Below are 26,602 nucleotides of genomic sequence, written 5' to 3' on the forward strand. Positions count from 1 at the left end.
AAACATTTATATCATGTTTATTGTGTGAACTGAGCTTAACTTTAGCATTAGTGTTACTATTATTATTGGTATTAGTATCATTTAATTTTCATCTTACTCATGGCTGCTGTATTAAATGATTACATAATTAGTCTGAATACACAATGCTAAGCAGAGTGAATACGTTAAGTACTTTCAATTAGCTTCATGCTAATACCTGAAGTTAATAAACGATAATATTGTTGTTTTGAGACCATTTTCAAATAATATAATAATAATGACATAATAATTCAAGTTTGCCCTCCCAATGATCCATAAACCTTAATGTCTAACAAACATTTAACACTGGATCTGGAAGACATTTTAAGTATTCAAAATAAATAAACAAAAACAAACAAAAAAACAAATAAAATGGCGATTGGTCTCTAAGAAAGGGGCTAGTGAAGACTAATACATCAAACTGAAGTCTGAGGCGTCACTACTTCATTAAAATATATGTTTTCAAGTTTAGTTAAAGGAAAAAGAAAAAAAAACTAAACTTAAACTTCAAATATAATGCAAAGAATATAGAAAAATCTCAATCTTTCAGCTTATGCAGGTCGTCGACATTTTTTAATCACTTATCATCCAAGATCATCATCTCTCCCACTTCTAGTTATACTGGTTGTTTCCTCTAAACGCTGCGACCGGCTGACAGGCTTTGAATGGATTTAAATGGAAACCAGCTCCCAGTAAGGCTTACTAAGCCTATATGGCTCCAGGGATGAACAGCGACACACTGTATCACAACACAAAAGGCCATCTGTTTCAACAGGGAGCCGATTGTTAAGTAGATTTACTATTTTTCACACATTGATATTTTAGATGTACTACAACATGGGAGGTGCTAAAACAGTTACGTTAAGGCATGGTTTAGATTTTTTTTTATATATATATAACAAAAAGACAAATATTCCTTCTATAAATTCAAACGATGACGACAAAAATGTGCAGATTAAACACTTGTAGGTTAAAGTAAAGGAGAGGCTTTTCTGTTCCTCTGACATTGTTTCCATTCCTCCTGCAGAGCAGAGCAGAGAGCAGCCCGGCCCTTTGGCACTTCAGAACGTGAGAGCTCCACCCAGGCCGTGTCAGACCAGTGCACACATACAGTATGAAGAGTGGGAGGAGGAGGAAGAGGAGGAAGAAGGAGGAAACCGCTCCATTACTTCATTGCTGCTGGTTGTGAGAAAGAGCTGAACAGACTGGCTGTTTCCTTCAAGGTTAACACCAACGGTGGAGGGAACAAAAAGGGGTTTCACCAAAACTTTTTTATTCGCCATCAAGTCACGCCCAATAATAACTCATCTCAACCAAACTCCTCTGACTCAGACTTGCCTCAAATCCACTGTAACTTTAAGAGAACAGGATTATTTAGGGAATTGCACCAATTTAACCTTTAGATGTCTGAATTAACTTTGCTGTTTTTGAATATTTTTAATTTTATTTTTATCTTCAGCACAACTACACCTGTCAGACCACACTTCATTTAAACCTACTTTATTAACATATCAAATCTTAAATTAAACCATCCAAAATAACCAACTTATTACATAAGTTGGTGTAACTTAAGTTAAAGTGGAAAATTTTAGGGGGGTTTCCTTCCACAATATCTCTATTAAATTAAATTCTGTTTATTTATATGGCACCAATTCAAAACACGTCAACCAAAGGTCATACGGGGCCTTAAGCAGAAATTGTTTCGGGGCCCGTTCTGTTCAAAACATCAGCACCATTAACAGTTTTTCAGTACAAATGTGGGGAAACCTGGGAGAGGGGGCGGAGCCTATAATTTGATGAGATATGTTTATGGACAAAACAAATCTCAAACACAAAGAAAAGGTCAAACTAGAGGCACAACAATCACACTAGGATTGTTGTGCCATGTCTATACAAATTCTTTAAATGTTAAAACATTTCTGTTTATTAATACAGAAACCATCAAAAACAAACTATATAGCTATACACCAAAAAAATTTCAATAAATAAAAAAAGTTAATTCAAGCTATTATAAGAAGAGGCTTAGAACTGGTTCTGGTCTGAAGGCTCTGCAAAAAAACAACTGTGAATTCAATCGAATCATCCAGGCAGATTTCCTGTCAAATACATAAATTCCTAATGGATTATGTCAAACAATGCAGTCAAGTTCAGTTTATTTTCAAATTACTTTAAAAGTTTTTTTTCACTGACAGATTGCATGGATTTGCAGAAGAAGCAGGTTGCTTGTTTACATCTCCAACCTGGAATACGCTCTTTTCTAATTCCATCTTTTTCCAGACTATTAAAAATGGAATAAAAAACCTGCACAGAAATATCAGAGCTTACAAACAGTTCAGTGAAAACAGAGCACCGCTTTTACAAACTTCATTTTTGCTTCAAATTTCACCGCAGCAATGCTTTTTTGGAGGAAAAGGAATAATTGAGGCAAATTCTCTCAAGGTTTCATAAATATGCTAATTTGCTCAGTCTGAGTTGCGTTTCTATGCGTCATGATAACAGAAAACATTGTATTGGTTCTGACTGCAGCCTGTAATTTACCCGTCTGACTTCATTCCTTCAGAAACAGATAATTCACACTTCTGATACACTGACCTGAAAGCTTCATTTCCTACTATAAAGTTTAGTCATCTAAATCAACATGTCTCATGAAATGAACCACATCTGAGCATCAAAAGCTTTTTATACATTGAAATTATTAGAGTTAAACAGCTTGTTTCCCTCAATGATCACATGAATAGCTTTAACAACATTCCTTTTATGCTCCTCTGGTTTTCCAGCCTTCTGGTTAATCAAGTAATTATGAAGAACAGCTGAAACTGAACTACTTTCTAAAGCTTGATTGTGAATCTAACTCTATATTCATCATTTCAGAGTTGGTTTAAGAATTTGGAGGACAATTAAAGCCAAACTTAAAAAGCTGCAAAACAAGACCAACGACCTGGAACAATAAAAACTGAGTCACCCTTTGTTTCTACTACAGCACAACATGAAAGAGCCGTTCACTGTGAACTTATTTTCTTAGTAATCAACGTGTGCTATTACCTCAGACTCTGTGCTGCTGCCCACACTGCCGATCAAATCTCATTCCAGGAATATTTGCAGGGAGACAATATCAAGTCCAGGAGAGAATGAGGCCACTGAAATATCATCAGAACTGCTTCACTGCTCACCTTACCACCAAGAGTGTGTTTATTCAATATCACACATCTACTGTATGCTACCACACTGTCTATGCCTCATTCTTAAACCACTGGGTTCATTATTATTATGTCAATCCATCATATACTGGTGCAACTGATTCCATGCAAGAGTTTCTCTTCAAATAAATTGAGGTTTCTGTCAGTTTTTAAATAATAACAACAACATATTCAATTGCCTTTAATTTCCATTCGGTTTAAATAATACTCAACAAGCTGAACAGAGTTGTGCACATCAACCAGATAAATACATGTAACGTTTTCTCCATAATGAAAAAAAAAACTAAATTAAAAGATTGCCTTAAGTTGTGAGCTATTCATCTGCAATTACTTTGGCGTATTCTCAGAACTGCATTCAGGTCAAACTGTGGGATCCAGATAAACTCCTACTGAGGAAGACTGAACATTAAGTTCTGCTTATTGATAAAAATTAGATTAACTAATTACTCAATTACAAAACCTTGAACTATCTTTATAAAATTTCTAATGCTCATTAGACAACTACAAATAAAACATCCGACAGTCCTTTCAGAGATTCTGTATCAACTTATTAACCTTAACACCATATAAAAAAAAACATTTACATTCTGGGCAGAAATACAGAATGCCATATTATTATTATTATTATTATTATGAACGGTTTTTACCTGAAATTATGAACCTGGTCAATTCCAGATTCACATTATAAGAACTAATATAGACTTGTCTCTATTTTTGCATGTATTTTTTTATGTCATCACTGCTGTTTGAACAACAAATTGCCACCAGGTGATATTAAAGTTTACTTAACTAATTAGATGATTTTCTCAAATATTAAATGTATATTTAATACATCCTGCCTGTAATTTTACAGTCAGGATAGATAAATTCCCTCTTGATTCCAACATTTCAGAGCGTATAGTCCCAGACGTGAGCTCTGAGCAGACTGTGTGAAAGTGGCATGGGGAGCTCTGAGGTCAGTGTGACAGAGGTGAACCAGATACAGTATCTTCTGCGAGGACAGCGAAGCAGTGGCAAAAGCTGAGTGTCGTTCAGGGTCAAAGTTCACTGTTGCTTGTCACAGTTTCACCTCATGTTAGACGAATCAACTCATTAAGTTAGGAAAACACTGAGCTGACAAGCGGCTCTGTCTGATTTCATTAGAAACGCTGCTGCAGCAGGTTAACACCTCTGTGAACTACATCTAGTGAAACGCAGTAGTCAGCCATTTTCTCTCCTCTGTTATGGCTGTTATTGATGACCATCATATTTGTGCTGCTCAGTAAGAAGCTGTATGGGCTTATAACATGAAAAATGGCATTGCTCAATCTGCTGCACTGAAAGAAACTTCATTTAAAAGACTCACATTTTTATCATGTACTATTTCTCTTTAACTGCACTTATGAAAAACTTATTTTACTCTTAAGAAATCAGACAGATGTTAATACCTAAGGATGAAGCGATCCACTTTTTTCACTTCTGATACCGATATCTGAGGATCAGTTTCGGCCTACACAGATCCGATTCAGAAAAACAGCGCTTATTTTAAAAACAGACAGGAATGTACTGAATTACAAAAGTATTTGATGACTCCACGAGTGCAGCACTCTTAAATACACCAGTAGCTTCACAAGCTTGATTAAACTTTAATTTGTTCAGTCAGTGCAATTAGGAGTGTAACAGCCAATGAAAAATAAATAATAAAGAAACTGAAACTGATCAATACAATAGGCTGACTATTGTGGTCAAACCTGTAAAAATAAACTGCAACAAATGTTTAGTCAAATGGTTCAGAAAGTGCAAAAAGAAATTCTAAATATAATGAAAAATAAATGACGTCCCTCAGAGCACAAAACATAAAATTAGACTGACTAGATCTGCCCTGATATCCGCTCTAAACTATTTTTAAAATTGTGACCAATACAGATATTAATATCAAATCAGTGCAGCTCTTATAACACCATTTAAAAGAGCTAGTAAGGCGAGAAAATAAAATCCTAACGAATCGATTCATACGAGCAAAATTTTCCACTCCAACATATCTGATCTTTTATGCACACGCCCACTTCAAATACATTCTCAGCATGCAAGGAACTGGTAATGTGTCTCGTACGGCATGCCATTTGTCAATACGAAGAAAAAAATGACAGCAATGTGGAAGTTGTGTGTTCAGTCGGCCTCCTCCTCAACCATTTAATAAGCTTCACTACACGCCGAGGGGCAACTATGAAAAGAATGACAGGAATTACAGTAGACTGAGTCCTGAAGGACAACTTCAACAGTTCACTGGCTTTTAATTGCATTTCTAACAAGAGAAATGAAAATAAAGCAGTTAATTATCAGAGTCAGGCCAGCCAGCATATTAATGACTGAATTTAATGACAGAAAAATCAGATGTTGCTGATTTGTTTTTCTGTTTTTGTTCCTCAATGTAACCAGACTAATTTTACTGGAACATAATGGTCTGGTAAAAATGTCCGATAAAAGGGCAACAAAAAGCGACACTTTCAGTGGTTTTAGGATGTGTGGAATGCATAAACATAGAATGCAGACCTACTTTTTAGCTTATATTACTAGTTTTGTTTTCAAAAGCAACAAAAACGTCTGAATTAATCCTGTCACAATAACAAATTTTCCTGGACAATAAACTAATCCAGAAATTATTGTGATATGATAATATTGTTGTTTTAAGACCATTTCAAGCAATGTATTGATAATGGCACAATAAGTTAGTAAAATTGCCCTTAAAAAATATTAATCATCTAAATGAAAATTATCAAGCTCATTTTAATTCATCTTGTGACTAATTGATTAAATATGGAAATTGTGGAGTGACTAGTCTGGACAGATTCTGACTAAAAAACTCTCTGGGTGGAAAGTCTTGCAAAAAATAAAAAATAAAACATTCATATGAACTGCTTCATGATAGACTAAAGGTTTGAATACACTTGAAGGTTTAGACTAACATACTGTATATTTACATTTACTGACCACCAAGAAATTTTAAGTGTCTACGGATCAGATTTTGATTAAAAAAAAGAAAAACACAAAATTTCCTGTTTATTAACAGATCAAGAGGTAGATTGACTAAGATTTTCTTTAAAAACAAGCAAAAATATTGACTTCCTCACAAAGAAATAACAGATTTCTGATATTATCCTTCTTTTGTGTTGGATAAACCAGTGATTGAACTAGGACTTCTTATTTTTAACAGACTTAAAGAGCTACTTAATACCAAATCCAATCTGGAGTAAGAAGGTAAAAATGAGTGTGTTACTCATGGCTGAGATTCTGCCCCTGATCCAAGATGTTTGATGCATTGCCACATTCCTAAGTAATCAAAACGCTGATAGAATCAAATCAGGACTCACCCAGGGTGGCAGCTCCGTTGCTGGCATACTCTGCTTCGCGGCCGTATCCTTGTGATCTAGGAATGCCAAAGCCCGGTTTATCCTGTAGTCCTTGCTGCCATGGTTCTTCCTCCAGTAAAAAAGCATGGCGAGTCCAATCAGAACCCAGCTGAAGCTAAACTCAAAGTATCCCAGCACGTAGATGGGGAATATAACAGCAAATGTTTTGGCAAATTTAATCCACATTTGAGAGACGTCGGTCAGTGAAGACGGCTGCTCTTCTTCCAGCTCCGGGGCCAGAGGCGGACCCGGTGGCGGCGGTACCTGGTTCCCGTTGGGCGCCGGGACCGGTCCATTCGCCCTGGTGCCTGGTCCTGCTGTGCCCTCCATCCTGTTGCTCATTTCTTCACTGTAAAGACATTTTTGGCAGTGACTTATAGAAGAGCCTTTCACAGTATTATCACAAGGATATGGAGTCGTCCTCGGACAGTACGCTCTTATAGGGTGGTGACAGGGCTTTGGCACACCGCAGAGGCAGACAGACAGAGCTGGCATGGGTCGGTGAAAAGCTGCAACACTGGCAGCCAGCAGGCTAAACATAGCGCTAAATAAACTGGCTGGAGTTAGAAATGAAAGAAGAAGGTTATGACTTTGATTTGAATATTAGAGCAGGATTTCAGGGCTCAGAAAACAATGAAGACAATGTAAACAAGGGAATAAGTGTGAGACAAGACATTATTATTGCAGCAGGTATAAAGCTCAACTGTCTATTAACAAGAAGATTGTTCAAGCTGCTACAAAAATAACTGGCAATGTATTTATTACTGATGGGTAGAGCTGGAAAGTAAATCAAATAGATGAATATCAGTAGATAAAACATCTGAGAGAATAATTCATAAATTCACTGAACCGCACAGCATTCTGGGCGATGTAGGCAGAGGAAAGACAACCTCTTACAGCCAACTAAGCTAGGTTGGTGGCATCAACTGACACTCGCTCTTTGGTTATCTAGCAACTCATTCACTCTTTGGTTACCCAGCAACAACATGCTGAGCAACTTGCACTGCAGCAGTTTAAAGTTTTGCCACTGTGTCTCATTAGCCCTGCTAATAGCCCAGTTATCTATTTAAAATATGAACATAGATTCAGGCTGACAGCATCAAAACAAACTGTCTCACATGTTCAACACATGAGTTTGGTGTACACATGTTTTTGTGTTTTTAATAAGTTTAATCTAAATAGCTACATGGTGATAACCCCATTAAATAAAAATAAGCATCAGGTGAAACAATGAATTTAAAAAGAAAATTATATGCCAAATTTAGATGAATATAGCTTGTTGAGATTTAGATTAATAGCACTGTCATAAAACGTTGGTATGTGAAAAGTCACCTTTGCTATGTACAAATGAAAAAGCTTTATAAATACCACTGCTATAAATCTATGGTAGCAACTGCCATCCAGAAACTCTACATCCTATAAATGTCAACTACTTCAACTCATTTGAAGCAATTAGCCTGACTTTTCTTTAAAATCAAGCTTCCTTTAAATACAGTTTGATACCCATAAATGCTGTTTTGCTATTTTGTTGTAAATTGTTATTAAAACAAGCTTTCTTCTGCACATGCCTGTGGCAACGCCACATTAGGCAAAAGGAAATTGCTCAGAGTTCTTTTGAGTATGCCCAATTGTAACTTTTTTGTTGTTACATGTTTTCATTAAATATCTCCCACATTGTGTTTACTTGTAAAACATTTCAGCTGCATTTATTTTAGCAACAGTGTCATACATAGATATAGTTCTAAAGAAGAACAGGGCTGACTTCATCAACTACTTTGAGCCAGGAAGCTATAAAAGTCAAATGCACTGGTTAATATATTCCAATAAGGTGATTTACAAGTTTCAATGACATTTCCTGCAGATCTGCCACTCCACCCATTACTTCAGTCGAAAACAACAGCAGAGGCAGACAGATGGAGTTAAAATGAGCCCAGACTGTGCCTAAAACTTAAAAGGTGGAGTCTTTGCAACTCAAATGCTTTCAATGTTTTCAAACACCAGCTGATCTGCTGGATTCTTATTCCTTTTGTGTTGTCATCTACTGACATATATAAACAAATCTGCATGTTTTCAGTTCACTTAAAAAAAAGATGTATTTTGTGAAGTCCTGCAATCCTGCATGGCATTTTTCACTGTCATTAAACAGAGAAACTATGTCACTTGGTACCATCCTTAAACAAATGCTACTACAAATAAACAATCTTGAGTTTGTTAATCACAGTATGTTATTAAAAGTCAACTTCATCTGCTGTCATGCCATCTAAAAAGTATTAAAAAGAATATTAATAGTGAAATTACTTGCAGGAAAACTATGCAGGCCATTCACTTAAATTCGGTTTCAACAATAAATTTCCAACTCTTTTGGTTTGTTTAATATTTTAGCATTGAAAAGTCTCTTACTTCATTCCTCTACCATTACTCACTGCAACGAATGCTCAAAGCTGTTATGAAAGCAGAGATTTTACCAACATATTGAATGTTTTTTTAGGGTATGTCAAAGCCGAATCAAATAAAATACAATAATTAATCCATTTTTTATCGACAAACCACTTTTGATGTGTCTATATTTGATGTTTGATACAATGTAACTTAACTAGAGCAGTTTTTGAACCGAGTCCGCCTGACGACACAGTGACACGTATGAAGGCACTTCACCGGTGTTACGTACAGTAAAAAAAAAAACTACTTGTTCCTCAACGGCTAAAACTGAGCAAACAGCCCACTCACCTATATCCTCCAGCAGCATTCGCTCTACCCGGAACAAAAAACAGGGAAAATTCAATCGAGCAGCTGCTTCCTCTGCATGCCGACCAGCTAAACTCCGACAACCCAGTTGCCTTCTCTGTTCATCCTCCAGTCTGTTAAGGAGAGCCGTCCGTCTCAGCAAATCTGCAGGAAGCTGTCATCGCGAGAAAACAGGTCACCGACAAGGAGGGAGCTTCAAACAGGCCCAGCTGCAACAGACCCGGGCGCCATCTTGTGGCGGAAAATAACGGTCACGTTATCCAAACCACTCGGCTCATTTTTATCCATTCATGGCGGAACGTTCAGTTCAGAGAGGTAGGTGTAAAAACAACAGAAAGAAGGTTTGACTATATTTAATGAGAGAAAATATTCAATTGACGCCAAAATTGTGTAGCTTATTAATAGAAGTAAATTGGAAAAACACCATTCTAACTCTGAAATAAGGTTTAATTGCCCATAATTCACATTAAATTGTGTAAAAAGTTGTGATCAAAATGGAAAAAGTAATAAATTTGACATATTTTTAGCAAACGGTCTGCAATAAATGTTCTATGATCACCATTCCACATTTGAATTGTAATTAATCTATTAAAAGCACATTTGGGTGCCACAAAGCAAAGTGTCCTTTACTTTGAAATTAAAGATAATGCATACAAGTTATCTTAAAGACAAATACATTATATTGTACCTAAAGAAGATTAGAAGATTTACATTAGTTGGTAGTAATGCTTCCCTAATTAAATCAAAAAATCAAAATCAATGTATAAAGCATAATTAAAAGCAACAAGTTTGTCAAAGTTCTGCACATGCTAATAAAAATACATAAATGCAAAACAAAACACAGACATCGAAAAGAGTCGAAATAAAATGGAAATAACATTAGAGCATATCAACTCTTAACTAATCAGTTGTGAATGCATAAAATGTGTGTTTTAAAAGAGACTAATTAAAAATGAAAAGTGTCCATTAGCATCAACAACCTGTGCTGGAGATCCAAATCAGAATAGCATATGAGGACCACAAAACAAAAACAGTCCAGTGGCCACAGATGGCCTCCTGATCGGACTTGGACTGGCCTTCGCTAAAGTTTATTGCTTGATTGTCTATTCTATTTTTACCTCCAGATACAGATGCAATCATTGTCAAACTCAGTGGTCAGTCAACAGAGTTTGCACAGAAATCATTTTCCACTAGATGTCAGAGAAGTGCTTATATACTGAAACCTCTCTACCTGTGGCCTAATCTCTCTGCCAGCTCAGCTGTGGTAAAAATGCAGTCAATATCACAGCTTCATGATCACTTCATGAAGAACCTGTCTTAAGACACATTTTATTATTTTTTACTATTATTATTATTATAAAAGGTCTATCTTTAGTTGACACTTAATCAGGCTAGTTGTACTTTTAAACATTTATTGTTGATTAAAGCAAGAAATTAGATGGTGATAAAAAATGAGAAGACAGACAAAAACAACCTGGTGACATCTTTCCTCCTCTCTCTCAATCTGGAGGGTACATTTTGTTAAAGAAGCGGCGATGTTTAAATCTGTTTTATACACAAGCCATAAACACCAGGAAACAACTTGACGGCTGGTTAGCATTCCTGTGCCAGCGTATTTCAGCACGCCGTTGCACTCGGCCAGCGACGGTCTGGCTTTGTGTGAATCTGTGCCACTTGATCCTCACTCTGCTTCCAGATGGAAACCATGTACACAGAAGCAGAGAGTGTTTACATAGAAGGAGAGGGATGTTCCTGTAAGGGTATATTTCTGTTCCCTTCTAATTCCAGACACCCCAACTTGAAGTGTTTGGGATCACACTGCATATTTTATCAGCTCACACTGAAACTGACCTTTAAAGATATTTGGTGAGCTTTCTTCCTACAAAACACAGGATCCTCAGTCAACTTTACCACTGGAGCTACATTATGAGGACAGTAGTATTTATTTGATGATTTAAATAAAATAGAGAGGACTTGGTGGCAGAAAAACCTCTCATGATCCTGCAATCTGAAAAAGAAACTACTAAAAAAAATCAGAGAACGTTACTGGGAGTAACTGGGAATTTTTGAAAGGTTGTCTAGTCAACATGTGTTTTGAAGATCTTTTAACACTTAAAAAAAATCTTTTTAAAAAGGTTAAATTCATTAAAAATTTTAAGTTGGCATTAAATACGTTTATCACAAGTCTTAAATGTTATTTTGAAAGGACATTTTTGTCAGATTTAGAACAAAACAGTAAAAAATGTTTCACTGTCTCTTCTTGAAAACAAAAATCACAGTTTCCTGTAGGATGTTTTCTCATTGTAAGTAACGTATTTAACCCTGTATGACCAAAACATAATCTGGGAATAATCGTTTCCTCCTCTTTATTTCATCCTGTTCTCCTCGTTATGCTAACTTTCCTCTGAATGCTGTAAAGCCACCCGTGTTACAATATTTTATTAAAATGTATAAAATCTAAACAGCCATCAGTGTTATTACTGTATTGTTTTTACATCTAAAACAAATATTTCCCACTTATCGTGGGTCTTTTTGGTTTTTATTTTGAAAGTCAGAGGGAGAAATGGAGCTTCCCGTGTTGCCAGCTTGACAGCAGAAGTCAGCTGTGGGTAAGTGATCTCTCTGCTCACTCAGCTCAGTGGAAGAGACTAGTGTGGATACAAGACATCACAATCTGGGCTTTTGCTCTTTTCTTCTGCACCATTTCTGGAAATTAACAATGATTCAAATTCTTTTCACCAGAAAGAAACGCTCTGGACTGGAGTTCAAATGAAGTGATTAAAGCCTGAATTTCTCCTGTTTGGACATCTGACTGGTTTCTGTCGACCTGAGGACTGATCATGAGAAGTTTGAGCCTCCTCACCTTTTTTCTCTGGATGTTTCCGCTCGTGGTGAGTTTTCTGACAATAAACTTCATGTTTGAAAGTCTTGCACAGCAAGGAAGTTGGTAAAAATGTGGGATTTTCAGAAATATAAGCTCAAATAAAGATGTTAATCCTGATTATCCTGTTTGTGGTCCTGGAATAAAACGGTCCTGGCTTAAAACGTCAACCAAATAGTGCATATGCATTTATTGGCAATCCAATTAATTCCTTTAGAAATTATTTTCAAATTGGGTGCACGCTATATTTCATCAGGATTACTGATTTCAGCAAAAAGGAAAACGATTATTCTTCTGTTTATCCAGAAAACATTTCAATGAAATGAAATAGAAATTTTCCTAAAAGATATTTTGAATATTACTGAATTTGAGTTTCCTTTACTACCTTTTTGTCATGTCGGTTTTAAACACATCTTAAAAACCTTCACTGGGTTATTAAAAAATATATTTTTAACACATCTAAAAGTCTGTTTTATAAAGTAAATATGTACTATAAAATAAAAGTTTAGAAAATTATGATTTTTCTCAAATTTTTCAGCCATGCCTTTTCATTTCTTTGTATCTAAAATCTTCTGAACTTTTTTATGCAACAGCATCATTTTAAAACCAGTTGATTTTCTTGGTAACAAGTTGTTCTTCTGCTGGAAAGGTAAGACAAAAGTAGTGCAGATAAATCTAGTTTGGTAGTGTCAACAGGCAGTCATCATCGTATCAGAACAAAGTGACTAAATTTTTACCGTTTTGGGCACTTTTTCCTAATATCAGCTGCTTTAATTTAATTTGCTGATACACAATCAGAAGAACTTTATATAACACCCTGTGGTACACCCATTTTACTGTTTTGAATAAATTTAAGATAGAACCCAATCATAATAAAATAATAAAATGTTATAGATAGTTGGTCATAAGAGCATAATGTTGCTGTATTCCAACATAAATAGGGTCAACAGGTATTTAAATATTTAGTCAAGATGGCATAAAACTATTTACAAATCAATGTGATCATCGCTTACTAGTTTATTTCACAATTCCAAAATTTCCTTTGACTTTGTAAATGATATAAGGTGAGATGAGGTAAGGTGACATCTTTTCATTCTGATTCTGATTAATAATCAAATCACTAATTTATAGAGAAAATTACATTTTCATAATTTAGCCACTAATAAATAAAGCATGTTTTTCATTTACTGCAGGCATTGCTGGGTTTTTTTTTTTCTGCTGCAGCAGAGGCGTCTGCGTCTTGATTAATTGAGATAATTTGTAGAATTAACCTCACACTGTTTGATTGTTCTTTCTGAGGCCTCCTCCAGCTGTAACCCCAGTTTTTTTGTTATTTTTTTTAACGTCAGACATTATCAGCCCTCTCTCTGCACTAATCCGCCTCGCAGGACCAACAGTGGAAGTGGTTTCTGCCTCTGCCCGCAGGCCTAGACACTTTAAATGCAGGCTGGGGTGTAAAATGTTCTTGTCACCTCAAACAAATGTGTGTTTAATCGTGTAAATCCAAGCACTCTGCCACCTCAAACACACAAAGAAATGGCAGCTGTGACACAAAGTGTTCTGTGGTTCATCTTCTTACTTACTCAATCACAATTTTATTTAATTAGTAGTTTAAATGGATCAAGTTTTCATCATGCTCAAAGGCAAACAAATAAAACTAAATGATTTAACCGCTTTAAATTCTGCTTTTGGCTTTTTTACATTTCTCTGCCTTAATCTTATAAATTAACCAGATACAAGCAGCTGTATTCCCATTGACTATATAGTTGCAATTTGATCTTTCAAAAATAAACCATGAAATTTTGAAAAAGAAAAAAAATCATACTTTTCGATAAAAGGTTTTGGCGCTGGCGGGAGATGCTATTTTGGTCATGTTCAAATGGGTTTATTTTGCAAAACCGCAATGGTAATATTTTGTTCATATCACACAAGTCACATGATCAACAACCAGATGTTGCCACTGGCAGAAACCATGAAGAAGAAGATGACAGGAAGAGGTTGGAGGATTATGGCACGGCATGTTTTTTAATTACTTATCACATGAACAATTATGGAAAGTTTAGTCATCAATCATGGAAAATTGTGAAATTGTGTTGTTGTTTTTTTTACTTTAGAGGAATATCAACAAAGTTCTGCCCACATTTGTAATGAAAACACAGCTAGTGTGAGTGGGATTTAGTCTGAATCTTTGCTCTGTTCATGACGCTTCCAAAATGACCAGAAACATCTATTATAAAATAAATTATAAGACTGGTCGCATTGCCATTACAAATGTACATGAATCTTTGTCAATATTGTTGAAAAAAATTAAATATTGCGATCGCAGTGTTTCCATTAAATAAGAAATGTAATTAAAATATCATGTGAATAAATTTGCTCATACGATAAATCATTAAAACCATGCTGCACCATCATCCTCCAAATACTTCCTGCCGTCTTCTTCTTCTCCTTATGCCAGTAACAACATCTGGTTGTTGATCATGTGTCTCGTGTGATGTGAACAAAGTGTCTCCATTGTAGTTTTGCTACAATTTTGATTATAGAATCTTACAAAATTGTGTGTTGAGCTGTTTGAAGATGTAGTTTAAGAAGATTAAAATGTGTTGAACTGGTAAGTCACAGTGTAGCTCTTCAGTGATCCCAGAATGATGTCAGTTTTTGTCATCAGTCCCAGACAGGAAAGTCCCATCATCTATAGATTCATTAAACAACTGTGTAGATCTTTCAAACAGACTCTCTGATTTACAGTGGTGTTTAAATATCTCTAGATAATCCTCATCTTTAAGATATTCACCCGCTGTCGATGAAAGCTTACACTAAGTCTGAAGGAATGCTAAGGTTTTAGACATAATTTAATCCAGAGATTTGAAGTCTGAAGTGGCTAGACTCAGTTGAAACCACATGTTTACATACCCTGTATGCAAGATGTTGAACTTTTTTGTGTGTCTGACATTAAACCCAAATAAACCTTTCCTGTTTTAGCTCCTTAAAAGGTTAAGGTTTGGGTTTTACAATGATCCCAAACCACTTGAACTCAACTCACAGTAACTATAGCTATGCTGTATTAAAGCTCTGTCTTCCACTCTACTTTTACAAATTTAAGGAACCACATGTAAACCTGCAGGGAAAATGAATCGTCTTGCACACAGATGGGACACAAAAGGTAGCATCAGGTGAAGAAGTGGCAGGTATAATGTGAGTAAAACAAAGAGTAAACATTTTCATCAGCTTACAACCAATGGTTGTCTGCATGATTGGCAGAAAAAAAACATTAAAGTTTTAAAAATGGCACAGAAGCATGAAAATTTGCATACAAATTTGCATTTAACTTCAGCTGTGCACGTCTTTCTGGACGTTTTATTCTAATAACTGATAATAATAATAATAAAAAATGAATAATTGAGGTTATCCACACTCAAAAACATATCTCCTATTTTTAGTTGAAATTGAGTCAATCCTCCTTATGGTTTAAATGTAGCATTCTCCAAAATCCTCCAAAAAATGTGCATAGATCAGTTCCCACATTGACCACCGTGATTATCAACACTTCAACAATGATTCATTTACTTCACACTCAGCCAAACAAAACAACGAATGAATAAATTAACACCATGCCAGTTGGTTTTTGTGTTTAAAACATGTCAAATTTTAACATTTTGCTATCAGTCCAGCAGCGCAGGTTCTATAGAAATGGTCCAAAATCATCCTGACTGCAGTTAATGATGATATCTGGGTAAAAAAATGTTTAATTTGTAGTAGGAGTATTTTGTACTTTAGGGATGTTTTGTGTAACTTTATGGCCGGTACCTGAAAAACTGATTTCAGACACACAAAATATATTTTGCTTGATGTTTCACACACCTGGAGCAGCCTATTCTTTAATTTATTTTTATTTAATCAGTCCAAAATGCCAAATATTCTCTTCTAAAAGCCTCTTAAATGTCAGGATTTGTCGCTCTGTGTGTGCTTTTAATAAGATTTTAAATTGAAGCAAACTGAAACTATGTGAAAATGTCACAGGAGACTATTTAAAAAGTCTAAAGGTGGATCTGGGCGAAGACTTGAACATTATGAGTATTGAGTTTAATCTTTCACATTTAGTTTTTTACCAACGTTTTACCAAAGTTTTCTATTCTAGGTGCCGTTCTAGAACGCAGAAGGTAACATAATTACTTGATTGTGCCATAAAACAGCACTATGTGCCTGTAAAATATATAATACTGCTCCTTTAACACAGATTGTTTACTCATGTCGAACTCAACCAGCAAAGTCTGATTTATACCATATATCATCAGATCTTGTGACAGAAATAGGATCCAGGCAGTCACCCTCAGCTGTTTCTATGGTAATCCTCTTTAACAGCACTGCGTTTTTATTTTCATCATTACTAACATAAAGTATATGAGGTGCATATGCACTTAACAGATTTTATACCTTTGGTGCTACTTTAAATCAGCTTCTGAGTCCTCAGGGTTGCTAGCAGAATAACTACAGAAACTGTCTAAGCTTCTCCTTAAGAATGTTTGTAATTTATTATTCAGAAATGAGCATTATTTCTTATATTAATACAATAGGAAAGGCTGCATTCAGTCACAATTCTGTATTTAAAGAACTAATTGGACTAATTCCACTGAAGAACGTGTTTTCCCCCCCCGCGTTTAAAAGTTTTACATTTTTATTTTTCCTAAGACCTAAAAATGAAATCAGATTAATTGTTAATTAATTCAAAAATATTTTGTTTGTGCAAACTTGTTTGGATTTTAATATTTGCTGACCCTGAACAACTTAAAATCAACTTTTTTTTTAGCTTTACATCATGTTATAATGTTATTCTCTCATCAAAAATAAAACTGGAGTGTTTCCTTGATTTTTATTGTCTGTTTGAGAAATCCTTTAATCTCCATGGCAACCATTCAGCTGTGCAAAACGCCTGGTTGGACATAGCCCCTCCTTCAAGGCGCAGCGCCTACTCGTAGCTGCAGTTTCCAAGTTTCTACTTACCAGAACAGCCCTCCCTCTCAGCTCCCCTGCACAGCTCCTTCAGACTAGCCAGCAGCAATTAGCAAACATCTACTGAGCTCCTTGTACGAGCTTCCTCTCAGTTCAAAGCTGGTAAAAATGTCGTTAAAGGGTTAATAGAGGAGTCATTTTTGATGACTTGCTGAAGTCGGAGTTTCAGAAAGACCAGGGAGTTTTAAAGAGACAAAGGTTGAATTTCAAGGCATTAAATTGCCAAGACAAATCTCCTGTAAGTCATATTTGATACATAATCATTTAAGGTAACATAGTTACTTGATTGTGACATAAAATATCCCTTTTTGTTTTAAAATACATAATATTTCCCCTTTGAAAGCAGTGGAAAGAGAAAGAAACAGAGTCTGTGGTTGTTAATTGGGTTATGTGATTATAAAACAGTCAAATGTTTCTTATTGAGCTTTTGGCTAAAACTGAATCAGTGCAGTCATGTCAATCCAACAAAAGCAAATAAACAGAGAAACCATGAGGAAGCATCATCTCAGTGGGAGGGAAGTGTATCTGTGTTGACCTCACAGGAAAATGCAGGACTTAACGAAGTAAAGATGCTGCAGAAATGTTAGTGTTTTCTTTACTGCACATCCTGAATGGCAGATACTATCTCTGTACTAGTGACAGTTTAGTCTGGATAAGAAAATTATGTTTATTAAGAGAAAGAGTTGAGCAGAAAGCAACAGCTGTAAAAAACAAACATAGCTGTGCTTGGAGACGTAACAGCATCCCAACATTACATAATTAGTCACTCTGATTGATTTTACCTTCTGCCTGGCAGTTTGTCTGGATAATATGATCAAATGCATGCAATTAACAGAATAATCAGTCAGTCGATAAATGTGACTTGTGCTTCTGCCTTTAAAATGAAACTAGGAGTCACACACACCTTCCAGTCATGTAAGACCTTTCAACAGATCAAGCTGAAATGTTTTACACCATTTCCTCTCACTATAATAAACAAAATAAACACAAAACAGGATAAAATGACAGAACATGACTCCCCATTCATGCATGTCAAAGAGACATGCATGAATGGGGAGAATATGTTAACACCATGCAGAAAAACCCAGATAATGGGCTAAAAGTTGTACTATGGTAGTTTTCTAGGGTTGGATCGAGGTATCTGAGGTAAATTAAAGTGTCATTTACAACAAAATACAGAGCTGAATTTCACTGTCAGACAGTATTTGTTTCAGACCTAATCTCTGCTGCAAAATGAAGTCATTACCCTTTAAATTTCATATAGCGCACAAGTCTAACTGAGACAGCCGGGTTGGCATTTCTCTAGAATTAACTCTTACAAGAGAAATGGCTGAATCTCGCAACAGAACTCATTATGATCACAGGAAGCAAATGCCAAACTCTGAAGTGTAACTGAAAATTTAATTGAAAAACTTGTTTGATATGGTTTTCTTTCAAATCAATTCACAGATGCTGAGGTTCTTATAAAAGTGCGAGTAGAAAGTGACTTAGTTTTTATTAATTTATTTTATTTTTTTAAGTAAAGGCTGGTGTCCCAGAACCGTCAATCAGTTGCAATTAAAGCACATACGAGACGCAGGTGGGATTTCTTCAGGAAGAGATGATGATCTGCTGCTCGGTGTTTCTCTGGATCCTCAGAGCGCTGGAGGACAGCAGGGACTCAGGTGTGAACATGTTTCCAGCGACATCGCCGTTTTAGTTTTCTTCTCTGTGGATGTGGACGGCAGGATGTGTAGATCTGACCCAGTACAGTCACAGGAAGCGTGCTTTGAATGCTGAATATCGCAGTTTTTTTTACTCTTGGTTAGTATTTTTGAACACAAACTGTAATTTGTCGCTTGGTATTTAGTTTTTTTCTTTAAGTGGTCTGTTTCGGTCATGATGCATAAGTTTGGGGGGTTCGAGGTGGGAGGATTGATACAAAATATCAATAATATTGGTGTCAATATCTGGCATTATTAGACTGATACTTTAATTTCAGATTTTCTCTTGAAATTTTATTTTAACTTTGTATTACGGTTTCTCAACTTAGCAATAAAAAGGTTTTTGCTTTGACTTGTGCTTAAATTACAATGCTTGTACTTTTTTATATATAAAACTATGAGTAAAATTTTTTATTTGTATTGTTTTTGTTTATCACATATAAATGTGAAAGCATTTTGTAGACCCCTTTAAACTTGATCTAAATTTTGTCCCAGGTTTTAAGGAAATAATTCAAAGGAAAAGCTGCAGTATGTAACTTTTACAAAAACCTAATTTTTACATGTTTTGTACAGGAGCTCAGTTTTTTTTAAATAGATTATCTGTCTTATATAGTAGTATGAAACTTTTTTTTCATAAAAATTACATACTCCAGCTTTAGGCATATTAATTTCCTGCTTACAGCAAATAAAAACATGGCATTTAAAATTTAAAAAAACATTTTAATACAAAAATGTAGGTTTAATGAAAAGCACTTTTAAAATTTGAAGATTAAAAAAGCTGACATCCAAACCAGCTTTTTCAGAAAAATGAATCTGTCCGTTCTCATGAACTGCCATGAGGCACACACAGGTCTCTGTGGAAGTGAGAACCACCCAGGGTGTGTGTTTTTGTTGCAGCTTGTCTAAATGGGTGAATGGGGCTGGACGGCGGCTCATTGGGCTGAGTCACCACTGATTCATTGGAAGGGTTCAGATGTAATGACTGCAGCTGCTCCCTCTGCTATGGAAATATATCAGCAACAAACTGTGAGTTGGTACAGACTGAAGTCAACCCAGCCACCTTCCTCTAATCTGGAAAAATTGATGTCAAACGTTTACCAGCCATATATTTGTTTGTTCCACTTTTAAAATGAGGTACAAGGCATCATTTTAAAGATAATAAATGTTTTCAGAGGTCGTCAGAGGTCAGCCAGTCCTCCACACATGAAATCAAAATTGGTGTCAATCAACTGTGCTACGTTTGTGCTGCTTTTGCTTTGAAGTTATTAATGAAGGTTTACAGGTCAACCAAGTACAACAAATTACTCAAATCAAGCAAAATTGGTGTGAAACGTTTGTGCTACGTTAGTGCAGCAACAAGAAAAAACAGTGCTGCTATCATTTTAAAGATATTAATTAATGTGACCAGAAGTCATGAAAGGGCAACAAGCCAACCTGTCCTCTTCAAGTAAAACAAAATTGTACGTGAACTCGTCTACGTTTGTGCTGCATAAATTTTTATTTGTGCGATTACAAGATTAAAAATAATTTTGATAAAAACGTTCCAGAGGTCATCAGAGGTCAACCAATACTCCACAGTTATGAAATCAAACAAAAATAACGCTTACTAATAGCTTCAAAACTGCACAAGTATAGTTGAGTTGATTGACACCAATTTTATGTCAAATTGAAGAAGGTGGAGGGATGCAGAAAACTACACTATGATTTCATTTGAGGAGAAAAGTACAAGGCATCTTTTTTTTATCTGGTTGCATGTTTATTTTACCTCCAATTCTAATGAACAGATGTTGAGATTAACTAAGTTAATGCATGAGAAATGGTTTCTGAGTTCAGTCAATAAAATACAGACCAAATTCATTTCATGCTGTAGAAGAAAGAACAGAAAAAGAGGAAAAGTGTAAATTTGCAGTGATGAAGATGACTGAGTTCTCTGAGTAACGCTGCATCCCTGCAGCAGATGGTGAACTCAGGGTGGGGTCACGCTTCGGGGGCCCCATCAGAGGTCAACAGTCATTTCTGTGGATGTTTGCTTATTTATATCATTTTAGATGTGGGGCAACTCTGACCTGAGGGTCAGGAAAGCTGGCCTGTTTCCCTAAAGGACCAGCTGGAGGAAGGAATGAGCAGCAGTCTTCCCTACCAATGAACTCTGACTCGCACTACAAAAACACAAAACATTTTAGGGCAAATATCTTAGTGCACTTCAAATGAGACAAAGTGTCGTGAGGTGCGGTTGTAGGGTGGTGAGCTAAAGGCGGAGGACCCAGGTTGGAGTGATGAACTAAAGGTTTAATGGTGAAAAAGGCACAAAATAATCCAGGCAGCACAGATAAACAGAAAACAAAGGCTCAAAACTGGTAGCAACTGGAAAAATCAAATGCGACATGACAGAACTGACAGAGTGGTACGACAAGAACCCGACACAGACACAGGTGGTATTAAATACACAAAGGGTAATCACAGAACGAGACACACCTGGGAACAATCAAGGGGAAGACAGGACAACACAGAGACTCAAAAGACACAGAAACCTAAAATAAACACTCAGAAAAACTCAAGTCCTTACACAAAGCAGACTTACACGTAACTTTTCAGCAAAATACAGGAGCTTGTTTTTAGTAAATAATTAATATTGATTAAAACTCAATGGCAGATTATTTCACTTACTTAAAACAGTTTTCTATATTTTGCTAAAAAGTTACTTATTTCAAGTTCACAGAGATATTTGCACCAGAAACCAGACAAAAGTACTTGGTAAGATCTTGTGTTTTTGCAGTGCACACTGAGAAGGATAATGACTTCTTACTGACTTCTTATTAATCTAAACTTTACCAAACATATCTGAATCATCAGTGCCTGTGGCTGCTGGGAGATGAAGGGACTCTGGATTATCTGAACAATCAGGAACACTGAGCTCCGCCTCCTAACAGGCTTCAAACAGAGCAGCTGATAAAATCTGTCAACATGCTTCAGGGCTTCAAACACAATACTTTTTTTTTATTCATGTCGTATGCAGCGCTGCCACTTGAGGCTGTTTGGATAGCGTGTTAGTCGGGATGAAAAGAAGGATTCATTCACTTCATAAAAACAAGAGAGAGATTGTTAGTGATCCCTCGAAGACGGAGGATCAAAGTTGGCTTTTTATTGGAGCTAATGGAGCAACTTTTTTATCACCATAGGAGCAAGTGTTGCGTTTCCTTTGGTAATGTGAAGCCTTGAACCTACTTCTTCTTTCTGGATCCCTCCTTACATCACAAAACACTAACTCAGGATTTTGAAATTATCTAAAAATAACAGATTTATTTTAAAATAGTAATCAATATCAAAGGGATCTCTTCATTGTTACAACATTGAAATGTGTCTCATGCCTTTTAAATTTGGTTAGAACTCACCATTTTCTTTTTACCCAGAAAAAACATCTTAAAAGCTGGATTTGATTTGATTGTATCATGAACAAGACAGCTTTTTGTTGGCATATCTGCATCATTTTACTGTTCATTTATATATTCAAAATGCTTAAATACAAGAGACTCTAACATTTTTCATGTTTATTTAAAAAGATTTGTTTAAGTCGAAAAGCTACACTTCGCAATAGCGTGGGTGGAAAATATTATTTCAACATTATTATTAGTGCGATTGGAAGCATTTTTTTCAACTTTCTTTAGATTAAACTGATATGAGAAGAAAAATTTCACTTTTTCCTCATCAGAATATGTAAAATGAGCATTTAATGAAGTTGTTAAGCTTCTCCACATTAAATTTTTTTACAATAAGTCAGTCCAGAGCCATAATAAATCTTCCCTTTTTATTATTTATTGTTTAATTGCTTTATTTTATGCTGCTGCAGCAACGAAAAGAATAACCACATCATTTAAAATGCTCTAATATTGCACTGGAAGCAAACAGCAGCCTGTAAATTTGAAAGTATCAGAAATAAATTCCTCCCAACTCAACTTGTCGTTCATTTGATTGGATGAACATAATCAACCTTCTGCCATTCTGGGTATAACAACAGACATTAACTTCTGCTTTCCAAAGCTTATTAAAACCTGATAACGTGAATGATTTTCCTCATTCCCCTTTATAGTTTTTCTGCTTGTAGAACTAAAACTAACTTGTACTTGCAGCTGAACACTTTTGATATTGATCACTTTCCAGTGAAAGAAATTCGGCTTTAGAAGGTTTTTGACTGTAATAATTTTGTTCGGTTTTCTAGAAGAAAGTTGGGAACTCCTCCTTTAATAAGATAAAAACAGCAGGAGTGTGGATCTGTTGCTACTTCTTGGTTCACCTTCACACTTCATTTGTTTTGTAATTAGTCTGTAACTCACACTGAAGGTTTATGCACTGAATGTCGCCTTAGAGGCTTTACAGACCCGCTTCTTCTTCTTTCTTTTTTTCCTGGACCTGCTTGTTGCTCCGGTAACCTCTGCTGCAATCCCTTCATCTGTACAACTGGAGCTCTGCCAGTCTTTACCCAACAGCACCCGTGTGATGAATGCCAGGAATTGTTGGGCATCAATGTTGATTGAAGCAGCAGAAGAAAAAAAATGTTAACATTTGTAAAGCTGGTAGGAGAAAACTTGGGATGTAGATTAATTCAGTCATAAATATTCTGTATTGTAAATTAGTTTTTTTGTTTTTTTTGATAGAATATTTGAACTATTTTCAGTTTTTAAGCTGCAAAAAACTCACTTTATTATTGAACATTCAAATTAAAATGATGATTTGCTGAAAAACTCCTTATTTTTTATAGTCCAAAAGATTTTAAAGCTTAAACTTTTTGAAAATAAACTGTGTTTTTAAAGGTTTTGCCCTAATGAAGCACTACCAAGTCAGAAATCCTGATCCAGTTCACTGTTTGGCAGCTGAAACCAAAGTACATAACATTTACTGTGAATATTGAACAAAAGGTTATGTAAACACATCTAAAATGCAAAAAGAAAAGATAAATGCAATGAGATTATTAGCTAACATTCAATAATTGTTGATCTTTAGCAAACCTTTTCAATTTTAATTAAGTTAAATTGAATCAATTCAAATCAGACATATTGTCAGAATTCTGATGTGTGTTTTTTGTGGGAGTGTGTGCTCTCTTTCAGAGAGGATCTTTGTTGGAAGGCGCTTCACTACAAACACAAAACTTTACCAAGAATCTTTGGTCTAGTTTCCAGTGCAAATTTCTTGGTACACTTGAAATAGCACAAAACTGGCTTAGCAGTAAAATTTCAGCAAGATATAGGAGCTTGATTAAAATAAATAATCCCTTACTACTGATTTTAAAAAAGTACTGGTTCCACTGTAAGATTATTTCACTTATACAGGACATTTTTTCCATATTGTAAGCGAAATAATCTGCCTTTGGAACCAGTACATTTTCATCCATATTAGGGGTTATTGGCTTAAAATATGCTCTTATATCTTGCTGAAAATTTATCTGTAAGCTAGATTTGCCTTATTTCAAGTGTATTAAAATATTTTCATCGCAAAGTAGACAAGAAATCACTTGAAAACAGCATTGTAAACCTCATGGTATCCTCAGTTATTACTTACAAACTAGAATCACCTTCAAATATTAATTGATTTTTGTCCATTTGTTCATATATTTGAGGCTCTATCAGCATAAAACTGACTATATCTTTTAAAAAACTGTCTGGAAAATCCATAATTTGAGATAAAGATGTATTTTTCACCACCTGAACCGTCCCTGGCCAACCAAACCAGTCAGTGACAAACACTTTGCTCAGGAGCGATGCAGTCTCCTCGCAGGTGTGGGAGCGAGGAGCCATAGAAGCTTCCCTCTTCAAAGAGGGAAATCTGAAAAAAGGGCAGAATAAATTGAGATGAGAGAAAGTTGAAAGGAGAAAGAGAGAGAGGGAGACATGTTGGCAGGAGAAGCCACTAAAACGCCATCTGACTTGAACAGATTTCCTCTGAGTGAATCAGATCCAAGCCACGTTATCCTCTTCTAGTCTCACCTTCAAATGAAGAGCAGATTTTTGGCTTCTGTCACAAACTTCTGATTCTGTCTGCTTTTTATCCAGCTTGTTTCCCAGGAGCCAAACCACAGCTGGAAATGTGTGTCTGGTTGTGCTCTTCAGCTTCTGCTTCATCTGCTGTTTAGTGAGGAAACAGATGGGCAGCAAGATCCATTATGGCCGAAACAAGCAGAAGATACGCTGCCTACATGTTTGATTGACTGATGACCTTTCAGAAATCCAGGGCAGGGAAGTCACAGCGGAGTGCCGCAGCAGGAATATTAGCAGAAAAGTTCAGCTCAGCAGTAATATTCCCTTACGTTAGTAAGGTAAGTTAGATAAATCCGACCGATGGGATTCAACATCCTGAACATCTGTTGAATTTGTCCTGCTTCTCTGAACACAGCTGCACCTGACTTCAGAAATAATACCATCAGGTTCTACTGCGATGAAAGCATTTATCTTCTTCCATCACAAATTTCAGGACTTTGCATAAGCCTTCACACCGTTATTATAATTTCTTTTGTTCAATTACATTAAAAAGTCAGATTTAAAAAAAAAAAAAAAAAGAAAGTCAGAAATTTTGAACTGTGCTACCTAAAAAAGCAGAATATGTTGTGAAACTAGAAAACTTATCCTGAAACTTTTCTTTCAGGTGACAGGATGCAGAGCCGTCCTAGATTGAAGTGCTCAACCAGATGGAGCTGTAAAAAAGTGAAACGTTACGATCAAACAGAGAACCAGGGGATTCAATCTCCTCTGTGGAAACTGGAGAACCAATCAGAAATTAAGACAAGTGGTCAGAAAAACATTGGGTTTTTAGTCGGTGCCAAACTCTAAAGGACTCAGACAACACCGAACTGAAGAAAGATGCAACTTTTCATCCACACAAAGAGCATAACGGGAGTTCATCAGCATCAATGTAAAGAGTAAATTGTAGCTTTAGTCATCTAGCTTCAGGACTTTTGAGACACTTCAGTCATCTTCTCATTCAGTCGCCTTCAGCTCGGCCGCTCTGGTTTGACGTGAGGCTGCTCAGGACCTTTAAGCAAGTTCTTTCAAAAGATGAATCAGAATCTGTTCTTCCATCTCGCAAGAACAGATGCTGCCACATGTGCATGTTGAAGGAGAGCTGGCTGGATGCTGACTGGATGCTGGCTGGATGCTGACTGGATGCTGGCTGGATGCTGGCTGGATGCTGGCTGGATGCTGGTTGGATGTTGACTGGATGCTGGCTGGATGCTGGTTGGATGCTGGTTGGATGTTGACTGGATGCTGGCTGGATGCTGGTTGGATGTTGACTGGATGCTGGTTGGATGCTGGTTGGATGCTTTATTACAAGAATAAAGTCGTAATTTTATGACTTTATTCTAGTAATTTTATTTTATGACAGTGGCTGTAATACTTCGTTGTAGTTTTCAAGTTTTTTTTTTTTCTTTTTGGCTACTTTTGGTAACAGCAAACAGAATTTGGGTCTTTTTATCCTTCTCTCTCTCTCTCTCTCTCTCTCTCTCTCTCTCTCTCTCTCTCTCTTTGAAAACACTTCTAACATTTAGCAAAGTTCAATAACTTAATTAAATACATTTACTTCTTTTTAGTAAAAGTCTTATTTATGATCAAATAAAAAAATTAAAAACCAAGATTTGATTATTAAAAGGCAAATGCGTTGTGTCTTGCCCTT

General features: G+C 35.9%; 2 protein-coding genes across 4 annotated transcripts in view; one reads left to right on the plus strand and one right to left on the minus strand.

Moving 5' to 3' along the window:
- Positions 1-9,489, minus strand: part of LOC102222046 (extended synaptotagmin-2-like) — a 44,107-nt gene extending 34,618 nt beyond the window's left edge. For 2 of the 3 annotated variants that reach the window (XM_023334769.1, XM_023334767.1), the window contains exons 1-2: positions 9,332-9,488; positions 6,566-6,953 (exon numbers count right to left, since the gene is read on the minus strand). In XM_023334769.1, the coding sequence (XP_023190537.1) occupies positions 6,566-6,946 (381 nt within the window). In that variant the 5' untranslated portion in view covers positions 6,947-6,953; positions 9,332-9,488. Of the gene's footprint in view, positions 1-6,565; positions 6,954-9,331 lie in introns of all 3 variants that reach the window. The other variant, XM_014474690.2, reaches the window with a different exon arrangement.
- A 2,508-nt stretch (positions 9,490-11,997) lies between these two features.
- vipr2 (vasoactive intestinal peptide receptor 2) overlaps positions 11,998-26,602 on the plus strand; it is a 44,072-nt gene continuing 29,467 nt past the window's right edge. Inside the window, exon 1 of the mRNA XM_023335042.1 lies at positions 11,998-12,240. Within this exon, the coding sequence (XP_023190810.1) occupies positions 12,190-12,240 (51 nt within the window). The 5' untranslated portion in view covers positions 11,998-12,189. The remainder of the gene's footprint in view (positions 12,241-26,602) is intronic.

This window comes from Xiphophorus maculatus, chromosome 6 (assembly GCF_002775205.1).
Source record: "Xiphophorus maculatus strain JP 163 A chromosome 6, X_maculatus-5.0-male, whole genome shotgun sequence".
NCBI classification, from domain to species: Eukaryota; Metazoa; Chordata; class Actinopteri; order Cyprinodontiformes; family Poeciliidae; genus Xiphophorus; species Xiphophorus maculatus.